At 36.5% G+C, this 26045-nt stretch overlaps 1 protein-coding gene and 1 long non-coding RNA gene across 2 annotated transcripts in view; one reads left to right on the top strand and one right to left on the bottom strand.

Moving 5' to 3' along the window:
• The window catches only part of LOC134666626 (uncharacterized), a 298176-nt gene that overhangs the window by 139005 nt on the left and 133126 nt on the right, over positions 1–26045 (top strand). The window lies entirely within an intron of this gene.
• On the bottom strand, positions 4911–25687 carry LOC134666875 (juvenile hormone esterase-like; the record flags this gene model as incomplete). The annotated part of the gene is made up of 5 exons (XM_063524182.1): positions 4911–5078; positions 5904–6053; positions 6289–6448; positions 23953–24126; positions 24408–25687. Coding segments are annotated over 5 exons (1932 nt in total), but the record flags the coding sequence as incomplete, so codon positions are not given.

Raw genomic sequence — 26045 nt, 5'->3', positions numbered from 1 at the left:
AATACAATAAACGTCCACGTTTTATTTTTATTACTATTGAGAGAAGGGGTAAAATCAGGTTCCCTAGTTAGTCATAGGGGTGACCGGACTGAAAAGGTTAGGAACCACTGTTTGTACCATGTACTAGGTAGAGTCTACCTGGTACATGGTACAAGCTTATGATACCCTACATAAATGAATAATAATCATATATAATAATTATGTACATTCCTTTTTGACACATGATGTAATTTGTAATTTGTTGTCGGAAGTTAAGGACGGGTGATGTTTGCGAAGCATTTTTGCCTTGTTTCTATTCTTTACCTATTATTCTGAGTACATATTTACAAGTCGGAAAAATGTAAAATTATTTACTCCTCGCGTTACAGTAAGTCCTATTACGACATAGGGGCATCCACGCAAAACATGCAATATGTACATATGTACATATCAGATTCACAAATAAGCTCTCATTGAAATGGAGGCTATTTAATTTTGACTCTTTATACCAGTGTGACGTAACCATGACGTAATTACAGCTATAATTAGGCATAGTCAGCCACATTGGCATATAAAAAAAAACCGGCCAAGTGTGAGTCGGACTAGCGCACGAAGGGTTCCGTACCATAACGAAAAAACAGCAGAAAAAGTCACGTTTGTCGTATGGGAGCCTTGCAACTTTGCAAAACAACACAACTTTAAATGAACACAGTCATTATTAGCTTGTATCGCAACTAAGGATAATAGTGTACAAATCCAATTTAACTTCAGACTTCTACCATCGGCTTGAGATCAATATCGCCCTCCTTAAGGTCAACTTGTTGGAGAAATGATACGGTGGGGGGATAAGTTCGCAACGAATCGTTCCCTTGGTGCGATAGGGACTCATGTTACCATAAACAACTTGGTCGGATATGACTTTACATTACCAACAGTACGGTAAATGGATAACCAATGTGGAAGATCCTAACATAATACTTAGTTTGTAACCGAAAGTTAGTATTTAGGCATCAGGTGATTGATGTTAAAGTGAAAATGTTCATGGTATCAACTAATATGTTACATGTGAATGTAAAACTATTTATTTACACACTACTTATAGGTATTTAATTTATTTACACACTACTTATACCTAGTAATTTAAATACTTAGTCTATCTGAGGAACCGTGGCGTAGGTGTTAGTCTCCTAAGTGATTTAGGTATTATGATAGAAACTGAAAATAAATTCCAATCATAAAAGCTATGATACAATTCAAAACAATATTCATTTATTAGATAAAAAACATATTATGCTCATGGTGCAATTTCTAGAAAAACTTTAAAAAGTGGGTTAAGTAGGTATTCCTTATTACCTATTTATAAATAAGCATTTCATTACATAATTAAACATTTAATAAACAACCTCACTCCTTACAGTATATTCCTTAACAATAATAATAAGCAAACATTGCATTGAGAAAAAGTCTTTAATAAGTGAAAACACAGGAGAAAAGAACATGCTTTATTATCTTAAAAAAAACTCTATAGTATTCAATTAATCGTGGTAAAATTGAATGCACGCACTTTTACATGCTGTTCGGAAAAAAATTGGTGCCATCTTTGGAGCAGCTTTTCAACGTTTTATTTAATCCAACAAACTTGCAATTTGTTTTAACGTATTTATAGTGTTCGCACGATCCTTCTTACTTCGGAAAAAGGGTTTAAGCACTTTAAGCCTACTCAGATTTGTTTCAATATATTTAATTTTCTGAATTATATAGCGCCGCCGGCCTTTAAGGTATTATAATATCAAGAACATTGACATTTTCCCCGGTAATGCAGCCAGCAGCGTTTGGCAAATCACTATTGGAATTTTACTTGAGTCAAATACCTAAAGCTTTTTTCATTGTCATAAAATAAACATCTTACATTAACAAAGAACAGTTACGAATATTAAATTAAGTACGCTTTAATCCAGAAATCAGACTTTTCTACTCGATGACAAGCACTCACCCATTGATAAAAGATTTTGCTCTGAATTATCAATGTGCTGAAGCCGAATGGAACGAGTGCCTCCATTGAAAGATCGAGCATATTTGAGGGAATGAAGTGCGCTTTCTTGTAAGAAATTGTTGAAACTGAATTCAGCTTAGTGTAAGTACTTATAGATAAAAAAATAAGTAAAGACCTCTCTTATATGTAGAAGTAAAATAGACTACTTAAGGTTTCCAAACATCATGACTTACTTTTCTAAGTAAGCTTGTTTATTTATTTGAACAGATATTGCAGACCCCAGACCCAGATCCAGACTAGACGGACCGACGATCTGATTAAAGTCGTGGGAAACCGTTAAGTGGGGGCAGCGAATGACCGTTTGTTGTGGAGATCCTTGGGGGAGGCCTTTGTCCAGCAGTGGACGTCTTTCGGGTGAGATGACTGAGATGATGATGATGATTGCAGATAATATTGATCATCATACCGCTTGGCTGTGGAAGTTGCGAACTATCTCTGCAGCTTAGTCACTTCAAACCACAATCTCCGAAGCTCTGTACTTTGAAATGTTTGAAAACCTTAACTTTTGAGTTATGTGTACCCGATGTGATACATAAAAAACTTTAAAGTATTATCATGAAGAAATAATGTTTTAGTAAACATTTTGATGTACTTATAACTACACTAAGTCTGGACTTTGCTTGCGTCCCGATGTTTTGTCAACAAGTGAAAAAAAATATAATAATAATAAAATAATATATTCATATTATAAATGACCTAGCCTAAGAAGAAAGACAAATAAAGAAAAATAAAATAAAATGCCTAGTCTATAAATAAATTACTTCACCTTATTTTTGAATGTATTTGATGTAATACCTGCAAAACAACTTCCAAATTTAAGTACCACTTAAGTACAATGCCGACCCAACAAACCCCGGGTCAAATCGTGCTAGCCTTCCCGATCCCAAATACCTATCCTTTATATACTCGTATGCAAAGACAATAAAATACGAATTTAAATTGAGATTTATAGACATTGCGGGTCCATTGTTGGTCCCTAGAGACCGCCGGATGTATAGGAACACATAACACTAAATATTGAAACAAAAGGTAGATAAGTAGAATATTGAAGTCGCTTCCAATAACCTTTTTGGTTAAATTAAGTACGAGTACCTTTCCTTAGGAAGCAGGCATTTTTTGACATATTGTAACGACTAGGAGCTAAAACACTGGTAAAAGTCCGAATTTCGGACCTTTAAGGGACAGAAAATAAGAAAGTAGAAGACATGCGACGTGTGTGGTGGATGTGGTTAGAATTCCCGTGTTATTATCCTCACCATTCGAATCCGCCCATCTTGAAACTCTTCCTAATGTAACTTCTTGTATTTGGTCCTTACGCCACACATTCCGCCTGGCTCTACAATAAGTACGAGGTCTCCCACTAGCAAAAGCCTCAGCTCTGCCTGTCATTTCTTTCGCAACACCACGATGTCAGCAAGAACCTTGCTCACCCAACGCCTCCCAGTATTGGTCAGCAAGGAACTGAGCTATGCGACGTTTTTTCTGAGAAAAATACCTGATCCATCAAAGACTTCAATGGATGGTAGATTGGATAAAGTGTATTCCGTGTATAAAATTTATTTCAGTTTATAATTTATATACATATTAGTGTTTTTACTTGAAGTAAGACGCTTAAAAATATTACCATTCAAATAATTTTATTAGTTTCCTCATAGTTATTTCCTGAGCGTGTGTTATTGCATTCTATATTAAAAAAAAAACGTTTGTGCCTGACGTCTTTGTGCGACATAATGATGCACGCATCAAAAATACGCCATAAAACTGCGTCACAAGGCCAGTAACAAAATGACAAATAATGGGTAGCTTAATCAACTGTTGAGAACATCAAAGTCTGTCTGAAGTGCATCGCAAGTCGTACTGTCGGCCGCCGGCGAAGCGATTGATCACGTCGTGGGGCGCCCCTCGTCGACTCTCGACTAGTCTCGACATTCTTCGGAATCAGCCTGTCAATTAGATCGCGACTTGCGTGAAACGAAATAACGTCGGTTGCTTTGAGCCACCTTTGAGCTAATTTAAAAAATACGTTGTTAAAAAACCGAGTCCTAATGAATGGAAGTGGTTGTAATCATTGGCAGTTTCGTCCTTAAATTAATAGAACGAAAATTACTTAAACTATGTGACTTGCAGAGTACCATTACTCAGGTCATGATTTTTAGCTAGCATACATGTTACCTATATACCTACATACATGTTTCGTATAACAGAACCGTGTTTTTGTTTAATAAATAAATAATGATTATGTAAATAAAAATGAGTTCTTTAATAAGTGTTTTGCATAAACAATTTTTAATACCGTATGTAGTTACAGTGACATCAGTATCACTCTATTTAACTTCATACTGTAAAAAATCTTTACAAATATATCAATTATAAATAATCTTCAACTCAAACCAATAAATGTGTAATTTACGTCATATCTTTGCTTAAAAAGCAGTTTTCTTGTTTTGCGTTCGCTGGGATCACAATTTTTCATTGCGCTACCTCGCAAGTTTACTTCGCTACAAGTCACGGTGTTTTCTTACTTTCCACCAACTTCTAAACGTCTAATAAAAAGGAAACTTTCGCAATAAACACAGTGGAGCCACTTTGTTTTAATCACTTTATTTTAACTGTCTTGTGCACGTGAGTTTGGTTGCCTATTTTTAGGTACCTAACTTTTTCTTCCTTCTTTACTTTGCTCAAATATCAGCTTTGTTTTATAGAGACTGTATTCCGCATTCTTTGTAACCTTTCAAAAGCAAGCTCAGATAAGTTTGCGCCTTTAAAACCACCACCATGATGGAGTAACAAACTTTTATATTAAGTGAATTGACGCAACATTTATTTGGTGATAACTTAAATCATACTTTAAAAAAAAACTTGTGCAGTATCGAATAACTTATTTTCCATTAGCGCTTTGTTTGAAAAGAGCATAAATATCCGCAGTAGCCATGACTTCCTGATTCTTATTCTGGAACAGTGTTGCTTCAACTTTACATTTTTCAAAGGGCCAGACATTCGGAAAGTTATGCATTGGCACCGTTATATTGTCAAGCATATGCATTCCCTGAAAAAATACAATAATACTTATATCGACATCCTGGCATTGGAATAAATATTTCCTATACGAGTACATTAAAGCGACGTTCTTGTAAAATTGTTATTAAAAATTTGGAGCATGCAGATATTACAAAACTTGCTTGATCAAGAACCCGTTATATACTTAATTTTGTACTAAGCAAAAGTCTGCAAGCGATATTACAAATGTTTAAATTAAAGGTATATTGAAAAATTCACTGCTTCAAGTACCTAATTCGAGTATTTAAGTAGTTTTTCAAGCAAGGGCGCAATTATTGTTATACCATGTAAGTAAATACTTATTCCAATAATAAGTATATCGCAAATAATTCTACTTTTTCTTGAATCAGAATAGGATGCCGATTTTACCCTTAAATAGATCCTCACTATTTATATTACACCTTATTTGGTTCTCTACTAGTAGAGTTATCATCTTTGCGCATTAGGTATTGAGACTCCAAGATACTCTATTTTAGTTTCAATGTGTCCGAATACTAGTAGTAACAAGGGCTCTTATTTAATATGAGTAACATTTGGGCATGTTAAAAAGACTATAAATACGAGTACCTAGGCTGAGATCAAAGCCCGGCAAATAATCTCATTCATCGCGAAGTCTCGTAATAACTACTATATCGGCCCTATTCGAACTTTAAAATACGTCAAATATTACGTCTAGCTAGGTACGATATGTATTAGATATGTCAGTGTCAAAAGTGACGTTTCTTCAAACAAAAACGTCTGAACTAGACGTAACATTTGACGTATCTTGAAGTTAGAGTCGGGCCGTATGTATTAGATAGGTATATGCACAAACCGGTGGTATTGGACAAACCAAACCAATAAGTTTGAATGCTCCGCCAATATAGGGATCCGAGTTCAACGCGTCACAGATTTTCGGAAACTTCATCTCAACGAAACTCCGTTTATACTCATTGTGAAGGAACTCAAACCAGACTAAATTGAGCTGAAAAAAAAAATTTTTTGGGATTTTTATAAGGTGAGGTCACTTTAGTTATTATTATTATAATATAAGTAGGTAATTATTCTCTCCTTTCCCGTGATCATACTCGTATGTATATTTCCTCAATAATGTACCTAATAACTGAAAAACCTGAGGCTGGTGAAGAACTAGAAATATTTCAAAAAATTCGGTGAAAAAATAATTGGCCAGACTATATTCTAGTAGGTGTACAAATTACCGATACGTTGTTTCCAAATTCCATTTTAATGTTCGCTTCAATGTTGATGTAGTATCCACTCTTCCTTCCGTACCTCCTCACGTTGACTGTCGCGTTTTTGTTGTATATGTATTTTTCGTTGACGTAAGTCAGCATTGCTCGCTCGGGAATCACTTGCAGACTCTGATTATGTGGTTATTATTAAAGACATATTTTAAATACATAGATGCGTAAACACTAAGTTATATGACTATAGAGACGACATACCAAACAATGAAATTGTCGCAATCACAACTTATAACACGCGACTAAAACGTCGTAAGCACCGTATAATTCAGGCGCTTACGCGTTTAGGACGCGAGATTCACGCTCCGCTTCTAGGTATACTGCCGTATTAGAACTTCAAGATATTCACAAGAGACGACACGTACTAGACCCATTCTAGATACGTTATAGTTTAGATATCAACTAGTTCTCTTTTGCAGCGCAATTCGGGCAACCAATGTACTTTTACGTTAGATAAGTAAGATATCTATTAGATGTGAATTGGATCTCCTGTGGAAATTGTTCAAGAGTATCTTCAGAATCGCACAAATGTCAAATTTGACAGGTTAGATCTTAAACATATCGTTATCGTATCTTGATGATGTCTAAAAGATATCTAATAGATGTTTATTTCAAAATCCGAATCGGGCCCATAGTCGCGAACGGTCTAGAATGCAAAATGAATAGTATAATATTTTGCCTATATCGCTTTTAGTCTACATCGCGAACGGTCTAAAACGCAAAATAACCACTTTTTTATATCACACAGGTAGGGTAGGTTCGTTAGTTATCTTCAAATGGCCGAAGGCCAAACTACACAGAATAGGAACCCCGCGGGAGCGGGGCTCCGTCGACATCGCTAACGTAAAGATTAAATGACGGAAAATGATGTAGACATTTTGCGTTCTAAGAGTGATATAGGCAAAATGTTACACTAGTCATTTCGCGTTCTAGAGTGTCCGCGAATATGGTTTGATGCCAAAACGGCAGCAACTCTTGGCGCAAAATACCTACTAGTTCTCTGTGCTGGCCGCGTAGCCAAGATGCCGATCGCTTACGCTCCGTAGCGATCGAAACGCAACTGTCACTGTCGCACTAATATAGAAGAGTGATAGAGAGACATAATGCTTTTCGTTGTCGAAGCGATAGCGATTGTAACCTTGGCTAGGCCGGCTGGTTCGATACGTTAGTAATAATAGTTCACAGTGCGTAAATAGAAAAATAGGAACTGACTGTGACATAATAAAATTTAAGATACTTAGCAGATTTCCTTTGTAAATTCAAAATAATGTTCTAATTCATTACATTTTTTTAGGAAACTACAGGTGCAATTTGTACAGAGGGTTGTAAAGCCAGAATATTAAAAGGAAACAAAAGGAAAGCCAGTTAAATTGGGATATGGCCGTCTCGCAGTTTTCTTTTTTTATTTCAATTATTCTGAAAATATATTTTTTTGTTATAATTTGCTCATCAGAGTCTCTCGGCACTATCACTGTTTTATATTGCTATGGTATGCAGGGTTATGATGTATAATAGTGTTGTTATCGTGTTTTTTTTCTATTGAGCCAACTTTAACCTTGTATAGTAGGGTCAGTAAGGTCATTTAGCATGCACTTTAGTCTCAGGCGATGCCGCTTGGCACGATTGTTCCTTAGGTCAAACAAAGCTGATTTGGCCCGGTAGCCGGGAGATCGTACCATGCAGACCCCCCAAAAAGGGGGGGTGAAAGGGTCGGCTCCCCAGGTCCAATCTATGCTATATTCCTTCCTAGTCTTAGCATCAAGGGCAAGTTATATATCATTTTCGTATAAATTTGGGACGAGGAATTCATTTTAGAAATAATTATTATGCCTTTCCATACAAAAAAAAATACTTTTGTACAAAACATGCAAAAGTTAAGTAATTTTTGTGACAATTTTGGATGTTACAATCAGAGTGGGGCGATTTGCACTAAATTAAAAATTCGACGATGTAGCCCATGTAGTCTTTATTCTGAAAGATATCACTTTATTGTAAGGATTCATAAATTTTTTCGTAATAATAAAATTATTTATAGCGCGTGGCGATAACAATTTCCATACAAATGGAACTATGCCTAAAATCAAAGATTAAAAATGTTTACTAAAACACTGAATTTGACATTTCTAAAGTTTAAATATAATGTTTTAATATTTTTTCCATGCGTTTTTGCGCTTTTTGGTACAAATTTGTTGTTTTTATTTTTCTTCCATACAAACTTTCTCTCCCCCATTGATCTCACTTTAGAAATGTCAAAAGCACTGTTTTAGTAAGCATTTTTAATCTTTGATTTTAGGCATAGTTCCATTTGTATGGAAATTGTTATAGCCATGCGCTATAAATAATTTTATTATTACGAAAAAATGTATGAATCCTTACAATAAAGTGATATTTTTCAGAATAAAGAATACATGGGCTACATCGTCCAATTTTTTATTTAGTGCAAATCGCCCCACTCTGATTGTAACATCCAAAATTTTTTTTGTATGGAAAGGTATAATAATTATTTCAAAAATGAATTCCTCGTCCCTAAGTTGTACGAAAATTATATATAACTTGCCCTAGTTGCTAAGACTAGGAAGGAATATAGCATAGATTGGACCTGGGAGTGGGAAGCCGACCGTTTCACCCCCCCCCCCTTTTTGGGGGGTCTGCATGGTACGATCTCCTGGCTACCGGGCCAGATCAATTTTGTTTCACCTATGAAACAATCGTGCCAAGCGGCATCGCCTGAGACTAAAGTGCATGCACTTCCATACATTTGTGTTCCTTACTGACCCTACTATGTAAGGTTTTGGTTAGAGATGCAAATATAGCCTAGTTTCAGTGTGTGTGTTTTTTCATAGCATTTGCCTATTATAAAAAACGCGTGAAAATTAAATTTTAAAACTAAAACATTGCGTTAGCCTCCTCTTAAGGGAAATATTATCTATTGTGGCATTTTACTGATTTGCGATATTTACTCAAAAGATGTTTAACACAGTATTGTCATTATGTGGGTATAAATATAGCATGATGTAACTTACCGAAATATTTTTCCAGTTTAACACTAACACAACTGCGATTAGCAACATACTTATAAGGCCATACATATTGGAAACGATGTTTAAAATGCGATGCTAGTCCGGCGTTTTCATAAACTATTGTCAGCGTTTAAAACCGGATGTTTATTAAAATCCCAAAATTATTGTGTTGTGGACACATTTGATGCTATCAACTAATAATCAACAATAATTATTTAAAACTAAACACAAATTTTAGAGGTCATTGTTACACCACCTAAAATTTCTTTCGATTATAGTATAATACAAAATAAATACTATTATTTTATTGCTTGGATTGGACCTGTGGTAGTTTATTTTAAGTGTTTTGGAATCATAGAGTGGCTCCTACGGACTGGGGCCCATTTCTCAAATGGTATTAGTCTAATATTATTAGTGTGTTGCCATGGCAACCCATACGATTTGACAGTTCGTGGATTAATAATATTAGTCTAATATCGTTCGAGAAATGGGCCCCTGGCCGTAGACTAATAAGATTACCTACACATTAATTATGGTTTGTGTCAAAACGGATTTTCATCTATAATAAAGTCGCTTTTATGACATCTGTATCTTTTGTTCTTTAATACTTATTATCTGCCGGGCGATCATAGCTCCGTTTCGTTTCCAGTCTGACAACGATCAGTTTCGCTAGGCTGCCTCGGTAGCGGAAACATTATTAATATATTCAATTACACAAACGGGTCTACCGCGATATAATTTCATTGTTTTTCATTGTTTGTGTAATTGAATATGTGTACAAAACGCGAGACTTTAAAGTAACATTATTAATAGCAAAAATAATAGATAGTATAAGGGGGTCCTGTCATTGTGAATTTTGTAGTCACAGTAAATTTACTGCCATCTATCGACACACGACTAAAACTCAAAATGAAAACGTATAAAATTATCAAACAAATGTATGTATATACTTATATGGATAAATGATTTTATTATTTTTATATCGTTTTGATCCATGTTCATTCACTCATAATCTATGTGTTAAAATTGTTACATATGAAACGGTGTCTTCACGCCATCTAGCCGAGCATAGGCTAAAGGTGTGTGAGGCATCTATCCGAGAATGGCTTTTTCTTGATTTCCGAGGCACGTTTTTTTCTTAGATTTTATTCATCTTATACGAAGTTACATATGTCTTTGTTAATATGTAGTTAGCATTAAAGTACAATCGACGTCAAAGATATGTTTACACTTTTGCACCTTACTCCTTTGTAATAAGGCGGAAAGTGTAAACATATCTTTGACGTCGACTGTACAAAACGATAACCGACAAACTAGACGACAAATAAAGCATTGTTTTGATATGACATCGCAACGAGGATCTAACCACTTAGAATAAAACCGGACAAATTGCGAGTCAGGCTCGCCCACCGAGGGTTCCGTACAAATTTCACTTTTATTTTTTACATAATAGTTTTTAGATTTTTCCCTGTACTTGTAGTGTTAGACGATAGTTTTGCCGACGATATTTATTTTATGGTTCTATACTTCGTTTTTTTTAGCATTAGAAATTAGGTAAACAATCTTGATGTGTCTTTTAATTGAAAAACACATTTTAAAAATAAGTTACGGCAAATACGTAACAATTATGAATCTAATACGATCATTTATATTCTCCTGCTTTCAGAAGTAATAGTCTTTGATTTTTAAAAAGCGTTTTTAAATTAAAAGACATGCCAAAATCGCTTACCTTCTTGCAAGTTCTTTCTAATGCTAAAAAAAACGAACTATAGGTCAGCGACGGGAAGTACTTTATAAATTTTGATTCACTTGAGAGTATAAACATACGTTTTTTGCGGCATAAAAAGCCGTATCTTTATTTTTACCTGAACTAAAAATTTGATTTTTTTGACAGCTTCAAGGGACTTATATATTATGGTTTTAATTTTAACTCGATACCTCCACTCGTGCCCGAGATAAAGGGTCTTGCCAGACAGACAGACAGACGGACAACAAAGTGAACCTATAAGGGTTCCGCTTTTTCCTTTTAAGGTACGGAACCCTGAAAAATTTACGAATTGAAAAGCTTACAGCACTTTGAAAGTACGTATTATATAAATTAAGAGCCCTTCAACGTGCACACTAGCGCCACTACTAAATTATCGTGATTTTTTAAATTTTACGATAGATATTTAAAAAAGGAGGCCGCTACGGACTGTATTGTGTATTTAAGTACCTTTTGAATACATCAAACTAGTTTTTATGTTGCTGGATTTGTCAATCTATGCGTCCAAAGTAAAAACGGCCGTTTTTGTTTTGAGTTCCTAGATCGACGAATCCAGCAACATAAAAACTAGTTTGATGTATTCAAAAGGTACTTAAATACACAATACAGTGCGTAGCGCCCCCCATTTTTAAATACCTGTCGTTAAATTTAAATAATCACGATTATTTAGCAGTAGCGCTAGTGTGCACGTTGAAGGGCTCTTAAATCCATGTGTAAAATTGCAAAGCGTGTCTTGAAACACAAGTTACGGGCAATAAATTTGCACAGCGGTCGAAAAAAATAAACTTACATGGAATGAAATCTTCATATTAAGTGTATATGTAGGTCCACGCTACGAGTACCTAGTGTGGGTATGGGTAAACCAATATTTTCCAATATAATTAATACCAATGAGTCCTGGTTTAAGAAATTGACCCAAATAATTAATTAACGAACGTGTCGCAATCAGGTCATCCGACCTGGTGATATAATTTAATTGGGCCAACTTTTCAATTACTCCGCCAATGAGCAAAGTAATTTGGCGCCATTTCACTGCCATTCCGAATTAGTTTGGTTTTAAATCATCATCATTATCTTACTCGCGTTATCCCGGCATTTTGCCACGGCTCGTGGGAGCCTGGGATCCGCTTGGTAACGAATCCCAAAAATTGGCGTAATAATAATATGTGTGCACCAATATTTTAGTACGAACGAGAGGCATAGAAAGTAAGTCACGTATACGTTAGAGTATATGTTAGTGTTGACGCAGTCAGTGACTCGTGGTAAGGGTACCTACTTACGAGAAGCGTCTTATTGGTAGTGTGCGACAAATGGACAAATTAGCAGTATTTTTCCAAAGACGATGTGCAATACTTAAGGTGCAGTGAGTTCAGAAAACGGAGTTTTTTAAAAGCCGTAGCTCTTTTTTGGATCACAATACGGCTGCCATACATTCAATTAGCAAACTTGAGGGCTTTTTCTAGTGAGTGGAGGGATTAGAATCCTAAGTTTTTGACTTTTGCTCGATAGAAAACGATCACGAACATAGGTCTAAAACGGACTTTAAAGATTCGTAACAATTTGTGCACAAAAGATAGAAATATGAAAACTGCTTCTATGTACGCGCAATTGTATGCTTGAACGACTACCAGGATTACTTTTTTTTTTAATTTCACATTCACTAAATAAGTTCGAAAATATGATATCAGCGGTTCCGTGCACGCAACTTCTTTGATCAGATGCCCGCTGGGCTCGGATCAAAGCACACGTATCGCGAATTTAATTAAAATGACAGTTGATTTTGGCATTTATTTCGACATTAAATCATATACATATACGAAAAAGTATACCAGTAGACAAATAGTATTTAAAAAAACAGGGTAAATAATTATCATCACATGGAGCTCGAGTCTCATCTTAGATTTGATTTGTTGGGGCATAATGGTTGAAAAACGCAGTAAACTATCTTAAAACAATACGATTCCAATATCATTTAAGTAATTTGCTCCTTGAAACCCGGCTTAGAATGAAAAAAGTTTGAAGACTCATACTTATTGATTGGAATTAATTTTCATTATGCTGGTATTAATATTGCATACCTATTTGACGTACTTTTGTACGTCAACGTCAATGAACTGTGATGACAATGTTGTGATCTTGTATTTATGTTAGAGAACTTTTGATCTTCAAATATTACCTATTAATACGGAACATTATGTAAATATTTCGTGTACTATTTACTTGAAAATCGTGCAGTGGTACACCTATTTTGTTGCTGTGAGGTCCGTCTAAGATAGATGTATAATGCGGTTACGTGCTGTTCTGCAAACCTTCATGAAATCAAGAATAAATAAACGGCTATGGTCTAGCCTCAGCGAGTTTTTGCGGCTTGTGAGGCCGAGATATACATTATACATACTGGCCTACGAGGCTTACAGCCCAAAATCACTGCGGTGCCTGGTTTGTGATTGCCTATGTATCGAGTGTTATACTAATTTACTATAAAATAAAACAAAGTTTTTCGTTCAATGATATTCTGTGCATATTTAATTTTATACCTCGTCGATGACAAACAAGCATACGGCCCGTCTGATGATAAGCAATCTTCGTAGCCTTTGGATGCCTGCAACTCCATGCGCGTTGCCGAGTCTAACACTCCGCACCCCTCGTTGATAACTGGCAACCATACTCACCGGCAGGAAGGACACTATGAGTAGGGTCTAGTGCTAGTGTTATTTGGCTGCAGATTTCTGTAAGGTTGAGCTCTGCTCTAGATCTGGAATGACATCCGCTGTGCTGTGCCCTACCACACAAAGCGAGATGTCATTCTCAGTTCCCATTCCCATACCTCTCTTTGGACGTAGTTCAAGGACCATATATCTTAAATATGCCGATACCGATATGTCCATATATCTTAAATATTAACTATAGAGATTCAGAGTCTGAACATATAACCGTAAGTTTAGCAAAAAAATGCCGTAATAGCTGTAGGTACAGTCAGATGCAGAGAGAAAGAATCCGCCAAAATGAAATTTCCACCCTGCCAGGACTTTATTTATTGATAAAGATAACGATATATTTATTTGCAAAAAATATAGTGATGAACATAGGTGGACAGTAATTTTGGATGCGTAGGGTAGAGCGGGGAGAAACGTAACACTATGTACTTTGACCTTAGTTTCTGGTTAACCATTATTATTTTGATGAGTTTAATGTAGTCATACTCGTATATAACGTCAGTGCATGTTCTGTACATTAACGTCTTGACTAACATTATAATTGTGTATTTTGTTTAAAAAAAATCGTCTTTTGTTACTAATGACCCCGTTGGCGTGCAGAAAGTAACACGTTGTGGGTCAAAAGTAACAAGACACAGTGGGCTGTAATTTAATATAATATGACATATCAAATCAAAATAAAAACCGGTCAAGTGTGAGTCGAACTCGCGTCCCAAGGGTTCAGTACTGCACACATTTTTGAACGAGCGAGCAAAGCGAAGTTCTTAAGTACATTCAACTGTTTATTCAATTTGTCCACACACAGCTGGCTATCTTAGGATAGTTAGTTACCCATTTTTTTTTGTTCAAGTATTATGTTAAGCATAGTGCCTACATTTTTTTTCATTGTTAGGCGTATCTCTGTTAATTCAAGATAACAGGGCTATAACCGCGGCAATCGAAGTTCGCAAATTGCTGGCATTTCTCTCTGTCACTTTAATTACCTACGGTTTCATTGGTGTAAAAGAAAAATCCCCGCAATTTGCGAAATTCGATGGTCGCGATATACGGCAGTTCAGCCTTCTCACTTAGCTACTCGTACTTAAACCAATTATTTGTTCTGTTTGAGCACTAACCTCCTAAAGCTCATGCTTCGACCTTGCGTGGAGGTGCACCTCTCTCGGATGCTTCAGGCCTTCGGCCCAACGCAGAGCTTGGCCATCGACCTTCGCACTAGCTGTCCGCACCACGTTTCAGTTTCACGTAAACAATTGCGGCTGTGTCCCTAAAACAGCCCAACCGCGTTTTTTTTCTTAAGTCCGACTCACGCTGGACTCTAGATTTCTAATAGGTTTTCCTGTCATCTAGAGGTAGAAGGTTGTGTATTTTTTTTCAAAATTTTAGACCCAATTTTATCGGAGATAAGAGGGAGGGGGGGACGGTAATTTTTTGCCTATTTTCTTAAATAACTTTTAAACTGTTTCATATAAAATTATAAAAAAAATATATAGATCCTCAAAATAAGCCCTTTTATTATGTAACACGATATGGTTTGCAAAACTTGCTTTTCTAATTTACTCATATTCCCCTTAAAATAGCCGCCTATACTTAAAATTCATTTGTTTATATTACATGTCCGTCTTTGGGTAGCAGACTTCCATATGTATACCAAATTGCAACTTAATTGGTCCAGTAGTTTTGGAGAAAATTGGCTGTGACAAACGGATAGACAGACGCACGAGTGATCCTATAAGGGTTCCGTTTTTTCTTTTTGAGTTACGGAACCCGACTCTCGAGCCGCGAACATTTAGAAACCAGAAATTTATTTGCTAAAAACATTGTCCTTACAAAGGTATACAAATGGAATACGCAGTGATAAAAAGTGAAATAAACTGTGTGAATCGTGTTAAATGTAATGTTTTGTCATAAAGGCTGCTTTTTCTACAATCAATTGTTTTATTTCCTAATTATACGTATTTTTATACATGAAAGAAAAAAAAATTGGTATTATGAGATTTGATCAAGTCCAGCATAATTCACATAAATATAATGAAATTCATCAAATAAGCCATTTTATGCTGAATTCAATGATACATAATTAATATCATTCATACATATTTTTAAAGAAATGGACATATTTCTAACACACGCCAAATTCGCGATGACCACCCATGGAGGCCACGCCATTAGACGTATATTTTTCTAAATTGGCCGCGCCACTCAACCTCAAGCCACCGTTAAATCTGAGGCGCCGCCATTCAACGGCTTGTTATGACTGTCCGTCTCCCGGCTCCCCGCCACCATAGAGACTGGGAGCCAGACAATGCCACTCTAGGGGATATGCAAATATTCAGAAAATGTATGAATTTTAATACAACATAAACATCAAATAACTAAAAGTCAAAAAACGTACTTTAGATTCGAAAAATCACGTTGCGTCCTCTCACACAACCTAATAGCACGTGGCGACCGTTTCGATTGAATGCGCTGACTGAGTGAATGGGGCACCACTGTCTATCACTTAATAGCAGCGGAGTGGTATTTTGTCTATTAGATAAACCTACAGAGCAATAGTTACTTTCCACCCGCAGTTACTTTTGTCCCCGCTCTCCCCTACATTTCACTTGAAGAAGCATGCAATTTTTTCTTAGTAGCTAGGTAGTATAACTAAATATATACAAACTGAAGCTAAGCTAAGGTAAGTTATATAATAATAACATCATCGGAATACACATATGATTTTAATGAAATTGTCATTGAATTGATTTGTGCCTTATCGAAAGCCCTATTGATTAAAGTAGTACCTAAATAACGTTTTTCATTTGACGACTTCTGTATTTATTCGGTTTATTTAGTTCGAGTATCTAATGAATTCGATTATTTAGTTAATTTACATTTAAGTACGTCACATGTGACATGAACAGACAAGGAGAGCAAGATAAAATATATTGTTTTGTCTTCCTTCTTTCAATGGAACTTTTTTAGAGTTTCTCTTCCTCAAAGGAGGCTAGTGGTTAAGACGAAACTCAAAATACTCTCATTTGCATCTTAAAAAAAACAGGATGGGTCACTGACCTGTCCCGGTAAAGTGAGGTAGTGTGCGTGACGCGTGCTTGTGTGTGAAATGGGGTAATTTGACAGAATCTGAAAATTTTCCCCGGGCATACCTCACTTTAACGCTGGGTACCTGCCAGTACAAATCAAATCATATTTTGGCTACAACGCCTTACGCGTAGACGCAAAATACCTAAATAGTAATACATACACACAAAAATGACCAGAAAAAACGCAAGAGTTAAGGAAAAGTGGAAATGATTACACCTAATATGATTTCGTCAGATAAGTAAGTTTTCTCTAAATGAGAAACTAGGTCAGCCATGACAAGGATTGATTGAGATTTATGACAGCTGGCTGTGCTTGTAATTAGCCACCTGGAGGGAAATAATGAAAGGATGAGGTTTGAGGGCGCCAACGAGAATCTACTATTTTTTTTTTTTTTTGTTAGCCTGATTAAGTGTCCCACTGCTGGGCAAAGGCCTCCCCTCGCTCGAATCTACTATTAGCTACTATAAATGATGTCTGTCTACATATAGATATGTGTTCTGTATCTTATTAACCGTTATATTTAGATAAACAAATGACATTTAAAGACTGGTGAATACAAGATGACTTTAATAGTTTCTAGGGTCCGTTACCCAAATAATTGCAATCGGAAGCCCGTTTTTATGTGTCGTGCGGATCCAGCCCACTTTACAGGCCCAGGAGGTCTACACCTGTGCTACAATCTACTATTCATCTGGATGATATTGCCATTTTTGGCATTCATTGGCGCGCACGGTCGAATGATAACAAATGACATCATGTCACAAATGTAAATCAGAATTGGCTCCCTGTAATAATGTCCGAAAGTTCATTACACGACTCGTTGCGCACGAAAGGTGGGTTAATATTTCCATAAAAAAAAATTTAAAAATATAATATTATGTAGCACAATCCTTTAGTCCCCCGCTGACCCGTTAGTAGTAAACGTGTAGATACGCCCTCAATTCCTTCAATACCCTCATACTCACGTCTGTGAACCCTCTAATCCTCATACTCTCAACATTCATCACATTCACTCTAAACCAATCACTCAATTACCTGGCGTGCGCCATACTGGCAGATTTTGGTCCGATTCCGTTTGCCTTTCGATTGCAACGCACGCGACCTTTTGATATTCCGTGGAACTTCCCTTCACATAGTTATTTTGTGTAAACCACAAGACCCTTTTGGCTTTTGACCATCCCTGGTTATAATTAATGTTAGTAGTCTAGCAAGTGACAGACTAAAATATAAACGAAAGCTGTTTTAAGTATAAAATGAACAGTTTTCTCGGAACCAATAATTTAAACTTCTTTACACAAATCAAAATATGAAACTGAATATTGCATTTGTCCCAATGCCCGCTGTAAGCCCTCTCGACTTTGTGAGGACCTGGCGAACTTCAGCGATAAATTTAAATCGCACTTCGTGCAGCTGAGACAACTTTCTCATTGGCGAAGCATTCTGCTACAATACATACTTATTGTGAACTTCAACGTCACGTCACGTGTTGGCAACAACGGGCTTCTGCCCGATATGAGGCAATTGGAAAAAAGTAGTGAATTTTCTTAAATAAGTAGATAAAAGGTTTTTTTCTAGATAATTTTCGTTTGTGCATAAAAATGTATTGACGTGGTTATTTCATACTATGATATTTATGTTAACTCACATTATAGACGGGTCTAACGCGAATTTTATTCAATTACCTTGATTTACCGACGTTTCGACAGAGTGTGGTGGGTGGTTTGAAAATGTGATGTCTACCCCAAACTTTTCCATACACTTTTCGTCGGGTAGATGCACAAATCTCTGTTTTGACATTTTGCTGGGACATCAGTCAGCCGCGACCACGACCAGTGAAACCAGTGTCGAAACGTCGGTAAATCAAGGCAATTGAATAAAATTCGCGTTAGACCCGTCTATAATGTGAGTTAATATGTGTTCAAAAGGCGAAAGTTTAAAATATTATATGATATTTATTCCATAAAAATGTAAACTATCTTTTACTTTGCATGTTTTTGTTATTAAATAAGTTAGTAAAAAATGTTTAAATGCTGTTTTTATGTTTTAATTAAGGACAAAATAATATAATAATATCATTGAATTGAATTGGTATTTTCTCTTCCTGTCCCATTTGCATAAAACAGCAAATTGTATATGTCGCAGTACGATAGATAAAGCCGTTATATAGTTATAATATAACCCTAGGCATATAATTATATGTCGTAACATAGTTATACGAAAGCGCTTCATTACTATCTTACTATTAGGAATATAACTATAATACGTCTTTAATTTACTGATATAGTTATATTACCGGATTAAGTTTAGTGAAATAATTGTAGGTAGGAGTGCGGCGGTGCAGCGGAGGTATATTTATATCCCATCCCATATTTATGAACAAAAACTTATCGCTGCAGAGTTAATTAAAAATCAGAGTACCAGTCGATAGGAACGAAAGTACCATCAGTATTGATAAATGCGGCTTGTTAGTCCAAGCTGTCGGCCATCTTGATTATCGGAGCGCTAACAAGATGGCGACGGCGTAAAGTATCGCTCACTTTATTATACCGGCTTGTCTAGACGAAAGGATGTATGTTTTAGCTAAACCATGGCACTTAAGTCGTTAGTGGCAAACGTCGGTTTCAAGCTAGACGGTTCATTGGACTGCGGCACGAAACTGATTGTTACATCCGATGCTTGTAGATTTTATATACTTAATGCGCATGACTAAAGTGATTAACAAAAGTAGATGTTAAAATCATTCGTTACAGTCCATTACCAAAACCGTTAAAATATAAATGGATACATGATTGTTACATGCCTAAAGTTAACTGACAAAAAGTGTAATTTTGTATAGGTTTTTTTTTACCAACAAAAAAGTTCGAACCTGAATTGTCTCGATAAAAATATGAAACTTGGCATACTTATTATTTATGTTAAAATATGCCAATTAAAATTAATACCCTCTCATACAGAGGTACTATACATATAAGTATTTAGTAAGCGTAAAAAAAACATCCATAACTCTGGAACATATATTTGTGATAAACACAAATAAATGCCCTTCCCAGCAATCGAATCCGGGACCTCCTGATCTGCTTCGTAGGTAGAGTCACTACCAACTACGCTAAGCGACTAAAGAGGTCGTTTACATAATTTTCCTGTATTTTAGAACCCGCACCTCAAAGGAAAAAAACGGAACCCTTGAAGGAACACTATTGTGTCTGTCTATCCGTCTGACACGGTCAAATGGTCAATTGCTCTAGACGATATATAATATGACTGCCTTTTTTACTTTCGACATATTACCTTCCATTCCATACCTTATAAAAAATGACAATTGGAAATCAATAGTGAAAAAATTGGTTATATTACTTTTATTTAGAAATCGAAAGAAGCAAAAGAAATTGAACTCTATTCCTATTGCAAAAGGTTTAAATAGCATTGCATTAATTAGTAGAAACTACGGGTAGCACCGCGTGGGCCTTACGAGGTTAATGCAATTTTACTGAAATTAGGTCAATCGAGATACCACATCCTAGCATTGTTCTACCTCTATAAATCGAAAACACTGCCATAGAGCAAAAAAGTCTATTACCGGCGACCAAAGATAATTCTCAGCCGTCCAAAAAGGCACGAGATGCGACGCAACTTAATTTTTCATGTCATTAAACAAGGAGTCGTATTACGCACACCGTTACATTTGGAGGCTGGCGACGTCACTCCCCTTTTAGCACAGATTAATAACATTTTGATAAAAAAATTGACCTAAGTCGTAGTCGCTCGGTAGGGTGCCCAGAAGCACAGAATAAGTAATAGTATTATCATACAGAACGGACACGCACCGCCCCGCCCCGACTCGGATTACCTCGCCCCGCGACTGAGTTCTGACGGACTCCTGACGTACGCTCAGTTCGGCTAGCGACGCCGCGACGCGATGACGCAACGTTCAAAATGCCGGTGTATTGTGCGATGTACGGGTAGTACGGATACCTACTTATTGTAGAAATGAATAATAATATAGTTTTCCAAAGAGACGAAATATGTATCAGTAAATAAGGCTATACTTTTGCGTAAAAATAATAATATCATATGAATTAAAACCCGTTCGTTGAATTTGTGAATGTTAAGCCAACATTTAATATTTAAAGTATCTAAGGTAACTAGACCTTCTACACAGATATTTCTCGTAAATGTTTTATTTTTAGTTTAACACTCTTTTCACAAAAAAGAACTTGTTGGTCGCGGGACATTCGCGTTTGATTTTTAATTTAATTTTAAGAATTTAAGAAATAATTTACATAATTATTTCTTAAAATGTTATATAAAATAATCAATAGGCTTCAACAATAAGGTACATTTAATAATGGCGTGTTGAAAGTCCAAGTACGTGCAGGACTATAAACTGACAAAGCCAATTCAACAATTGGAGCGAAATAAAACATAAACCTATATTTTGTTAAACATAAACCTATATTTTGTTTTTTTACGTATTTCCGTCGAATTATGCAACGCAGCGGGCCGCTCGTCGTGTCCTTCGGCCGGCCTCGGCAAACCTCGGCTTCGCCTTCCCCGCGCGCCGCACGAGTCAGCCCTAAGCCACTTACTCACACAATGACGCGTGTACAGACGTGCCGTGCACACATATAAACGCAAATGATTTTCGATGTATGGCGTGTCCGCCCTGTGCCAGAAGGCTGGCCGCATTGCCCCTCCGCTGGAAGGCAACGCTGAGCGGGTACCGCGAAAACCGAAATTCGCAAAATGCGGAGATCTTTCTCTTTTACTCCAACGAAGGCGTAATTAGAGTGACAGAGAAAAATCCCCGCAATTTGCTAACTTCGATTTTCGCGGTTATAGCCCTGATCCGTTGGGCAAAATATTGGCCAGATTTATATTTATACATATTTTTATACTTAAACCATGGACTCTTAAACTAAACTTTGTAGGTGTCATTATCTTCAATAACCAGTTCTAGTAAAAAGGGCGGAAATGCAAAAACTTACACATAAGGTCGTGAGTCGCTACTACTTAGAGATGAACCGGATATTCGGTTACTATCCGGTATCCGGCCTATCCGGCCTTTATTTTAATATCCGGTCGGATACCGGATAGTGACCTACTATTCTGTCGAATACCGGATAGTAACATTGCTTGTTTCGGAGTAAACAAATTGGATTTAAGAAACAGTCACGGTCATAATCGTAATTGCTTATTATTTTAAAATAGTTTAAACATTCCACTGACTTGCACGCGCACTCATTTCGAACCTAGAAATGTATCCGCGTGAAACGTTCACTAGGAAACAGGTCAAACCTGCAGAATGCGCACCTGAAAAACTGAAATCTAGGTAGTTCCGCTGGCCGAATATTCGGCGGCCGGTTACCGGATATTCGGCCGATGGTCAGGCCGAATATCTGGTATCCGGGATCCGGCCAAACAACTATCCGTTGCATCTCTAGACTAGTACTATTACTAGTCTGAATGTTTAAAACTGGCGTATCTTTATTTAATCTTGCAGTATTGTTTAATCTGGGCCCAAGCGTTCTTCTCCCCTATCGTTGAGTACCGTCATCACAAATTCAAATGCTGTTTAGTCATTATCACGTAGCACCTGTTGCCTGGGTCGGATTATTTTAAGGAATTTCCGCGTACCGAGGGATGTCAATTTCATGATTGAACGCCAAGGCTCGAACAAAAATTGTGTTACTTCTACCCTTAAAATTTGTAAAAGAAAGCGAGGGTAAATCTATGCGTTTTTCTCATAAGTTATTTATGACAATTTTGCTGATTAAGAATGTTTTTTTCTTCGTAGAGGTAAATTCAGAGCAGAAAAGGCTTTGTTTTACTAAAATATTACTGAATACTTGAACGCATTTTGAAGTTTCACGCTGCACAGTTGCTGAGTAAACAATGTGATTTTATTGTTTAAGACGAGTTTGTGGATTGGAAATAATCTCTTTAGAACGGTAAAATGGGGGTCATTGGACAAGTTACCTTCAAAAGTCTTTGCACAGTAGGTACATTATAAGCCCATTGCTGCACTGACGGACCGAAGAAAACAGGACCCCTATTCGACAAGCGACGTTTGACGTATCCTGTTGATCTCCCGTTGATGTGGGAAAAGCCATAAGTTCTCGAATATGTACAATGTCAATATTTGACATTAACAATCCACAGTTAGGGTGACAAGCAAACCAAACCGAACCACCCTTAGTTTAGAGTTGAGTTTTGGTTGTATCAAATGATATTATCCACCGTTGATGGAATCCATACTCAGTATGCAATAAAATCAACTGTTGATTTGACGTGGATGCGAAATCTGACAGTTGTACATGTCGAATTTGGCCCCTGGATACTTGGCAAGTTTGAAATGATAGGTGTGAAGGTTGGATCCTACTAAGAATTTTGACGCCTTTACAAAGAATTGTTCAATGTTCAATCCAAGGGGATAGGAGAAAAAGAAAACGAGGAATTAAGTTTTTGGGAGCTGATATGATTATTTTTACATACAAATAAACACACAAACGTTGAATAATTAACTAGTATATTCACGGGTATTTTTTTTAATTCAAACATTTACTCATAATGCCACTAACGTACTGACCTAATACAAACGAGAAGGTGATATTCGAATCGCAACTACAGTTACATTATTACTGATGCGACATTAATACTGCGGCTTTGACGCGGCCTATTTCATTCATAAAATGAGTGAAGTTCGTAGCCGCATTACTGCCGCGATTTGAACGTTCAAGCCGTCACTCATTTTGTCAAGGAAATTGAGAGTGACAGCGCCCACGTCAAGGCCACAGCCGTCGCCACAGTAATGCAGCTGCAGTTACCATCCGAATGTCACCTACAATGCAACCGCAGAGGCCATCATTTCGGTGCCAACTTAACTGACGCTTTTTATTTACTCCTATTCTATGCCTACTGTCATCGGCTACTTTGCAAAAATGCATAATTATACCTACCGTCGCTTTCAAACTACAACAATGGCTGTAACATCTAATCCAGGTGATCATTGTCACTTTTGACGGTTGTCAGTTACCATCTTGTTTTTTTGCCATAAGTGGCAAAAAAGGTATCCCAGAAAGCCATTCTCTGATAAAACGGATGCTGAGCCATCTGAACGCCATCGCTCAGAACGGCGTAGTCGAATTTAGGTTCAGTAGCTGAACGATGCCATGAAAAGGGAACTTTTGTGGCTGCCGGTGTGGGGTTGCTGAAAAAAAAAACAGAATAAACTGTCAGTTATAAAAACAAATGACAAATATATGTTAGAGTCGCCTCTATCCCTATCTCTTTTTTAAGTCCCGGGGAAGAAATGAATAGTTTTATGAGTATGAACTATGAATGCAGAAAGCAGTCAAAAGCGGTTTGAATAAAAACGTTTGTCATTTTGTCAAGCATGCACGATTGCACGCCAACATGACTACATATTTTTGCACAACTGTGGCTGTACCTCTAATTCTGTCTACGGCCAAGAGCTTGAAATTAATTTACCTAGTTTTAGCAAAGTCTATCCACATTGATGTCATTCGTTCTATAATAACTGTGTCCATGACTGAATCAGGTTGAGTGTAAAATGACTGATCGAATAGATATCCAATCTCATCCGCATGTATAGCACCAGGTTCCGTGGTCAAATTCATTCTATTTTTCATGTAGTTTCTTTGTCCATCATAATCAAACATATACAAATACACTGGAGCAGTATTAACTTGCGTGTAATATCTGCTGCTCCTTAAACTTGGGTATACAAACGTAAAGTCGGAATCAAACTCTATCATTGCATTAACATTATCTGTCATATCCTCACTTCCTATGTAGAAAAATCTGACTAATTTCTCAGCTGTCTCCAACTCTTCCTCGTCGAGTTGGAAATAATTATCAATCTTTGCTTTGAAAGTTTTCTTTGCAGTCTCTACATAATCAGGAGATTGTAAATAGTAATTTATATTTCGTTGTTGCTCTTTGCTATTGAATCCTATAATTATAGGTATTGACGTTGACACCTTTTTTAAAAGATTGCTTGGCTTATCGTTTATCATAGTGTCTACATTTTCGAATTCATATTCGACTACGGGTTTGAAAGATTCTTCGTAACCTATGTCAATCGTGGCTTTTATCACGTCGTGGGGATCAAAGTTAGATATGTACTTTAGAGCGTTATCAATATCATCGGTATCTAGTCCTAAATATTGAGCTAACTTTATAGGCGCTAGTATATCTGGATCATTCATTACCCAATCACATAGAACTGTCCCACTTTGCATAATAGCCTTATGGAATAAGAATTTGGAATGTCCTGATAATATGTAGAATTCCACAGAAGCAGCTCCGGCGCTTTCACCAAATAGAGTAATATTATTCTCATCACCATTAAATGCTGCAATGTTTTCTTTGATCCATTGCAGTGCCTTCAACTGGTCTCGCAATCCTGCGTTACCTGGTATATTTGAACTATTGAGTGACATAAAGCCATATGGACCAAGTCTGTAGTTAAAGGTCACTAAAATTACGCCTTTTGGGACGAGAAAATTAGGACCGTATGTGCTTCTATTAGAGTTCCATCTCCTAAAGCCACCTCCGTGGATCCAAACCATAACAGGGAGTAGATTAGTGGAGCTGGCCACTTGTGGGACGTAGACGTTTATTCGCAAGCAGTCTAGAGTGCCTACTATAGTTTGATCTAGATCATCTTTTTGAGGGCATATCACTGAATCATCTGTTGCGTTATAAACACCTTCAAATGGTTCTACATTTAGCGTGTCCTGGAAAAAAGAATAAAATTTAACAACGTAATAGAAAACAAAATAAAAATCAATATAAAACGGCATTATGCTGCTTAAAAGGATATCAACGTTCCACTATTATTAACTTAAAAATGCAATATCGGACAGTGTTACCGGATACTGCACTTTTGTGAAGTAAACCACAAAATCAACCCAAGATAAGTTTTTGTGAATTTAAATCATTTCAAAAAGAAGATAGGTCACATATTAGAATGGTTAAGAGTTGGCTCACGCAAATTTGAAGTTTTTATATTGAGTTTGTACATACTTTTACTATGGGTAAATGCCATGAATTAAATTCCTACGAAAACTAGATATATATTTGCAAGGGAAAACTCCCTCAAAA

This window comes from Cydia fagiglandana, chromosome 8 (genome assembly GCF_963556715.1).
Source record: "Cydia fagiglandana chromosome 8, ilCydFagi1.1, whole genome shotgun sequence".
Taxonomy (NCBI): Eukaryota; Metazoa; Arthropoda; class Insecta; order Lepidoptera; family Tortricidae; genus Cydia; species Cydia fagiglandana.
This window is presented reverse-complemented; position numbering and strand designations above follow the sequence as displayed.